The sequence below is a fragment of the Bison bison genome, unplaced genomic scaffold (assembly GCF_000754665.1).
Source record: "Bison bison bison isolate TAMUID 2011002044 unplaced genomic scaffold, Bison_UMD1.0 scf7180017864492, whole genome shotgun sequence".
NCBI classification, from domain to species: Eukaryota; Metazoa; Chordata; class Mammalia; order Artiodactyla; family Bovidae; genus Bison; species Bison bison.
Window position 1 is genome coordinate 9,380,041 of NW_011495051.1, and position 350 is coordinate 9,380,390.

General features: G+C 59.4%; 1 protein-coding gene across 1 annotated transcript in view; it reads right to left on the minus strand.

The window, feature by feature from the left end:
* The window catches only part of LOC104979987, a 35,182-nt gene extending 34,940 nt beyond the window's left edge, over positions 1 to 242 (minus strand). Inside the window, 1 exon segment of the mRNA XM_010828520.1 lies at positions 63 to 242. Coding sequence (XP_010826822.1) covers positions 63 to 242 — 180 coding nt within the window.
* Positions 243 to 350: the final 108 nt, after the last annotated feature.

A 350-nucleotide genomic window follows, 5' to 3' on the forward strand; every position in this document is an offset into this window, starting at 1 on the left:
GTCTCAGTGTCATAGAAGATCTGGTCACTGCAGCGTGGACAGGGGTGGGTGCTGAACCAGACCATGCTGGTCTTCCCAGACTCACACAGCAGCTGCATGAGTCGGGCATGCAGCTGAGCCAGGAGGCCAAAGTGCAGGGTGCTGCACACATCCTCATAGCTCTCCAGGGCTGCAGGGTACAGCACGTGGCTAAGCTTGCTCAGCCCCACAGTGTGGTGCAGCAGGCTCTCCAGCATGGCCATGGAGATGGGGTTGCCACAGAATCTGAAGGTGGTGAGCTAGGAGCAGTGGCTCAGGGAGGGCAGGAGGGTGCTGAACTGGGTGTCCATGATGCCGCATTCATCCAGGTC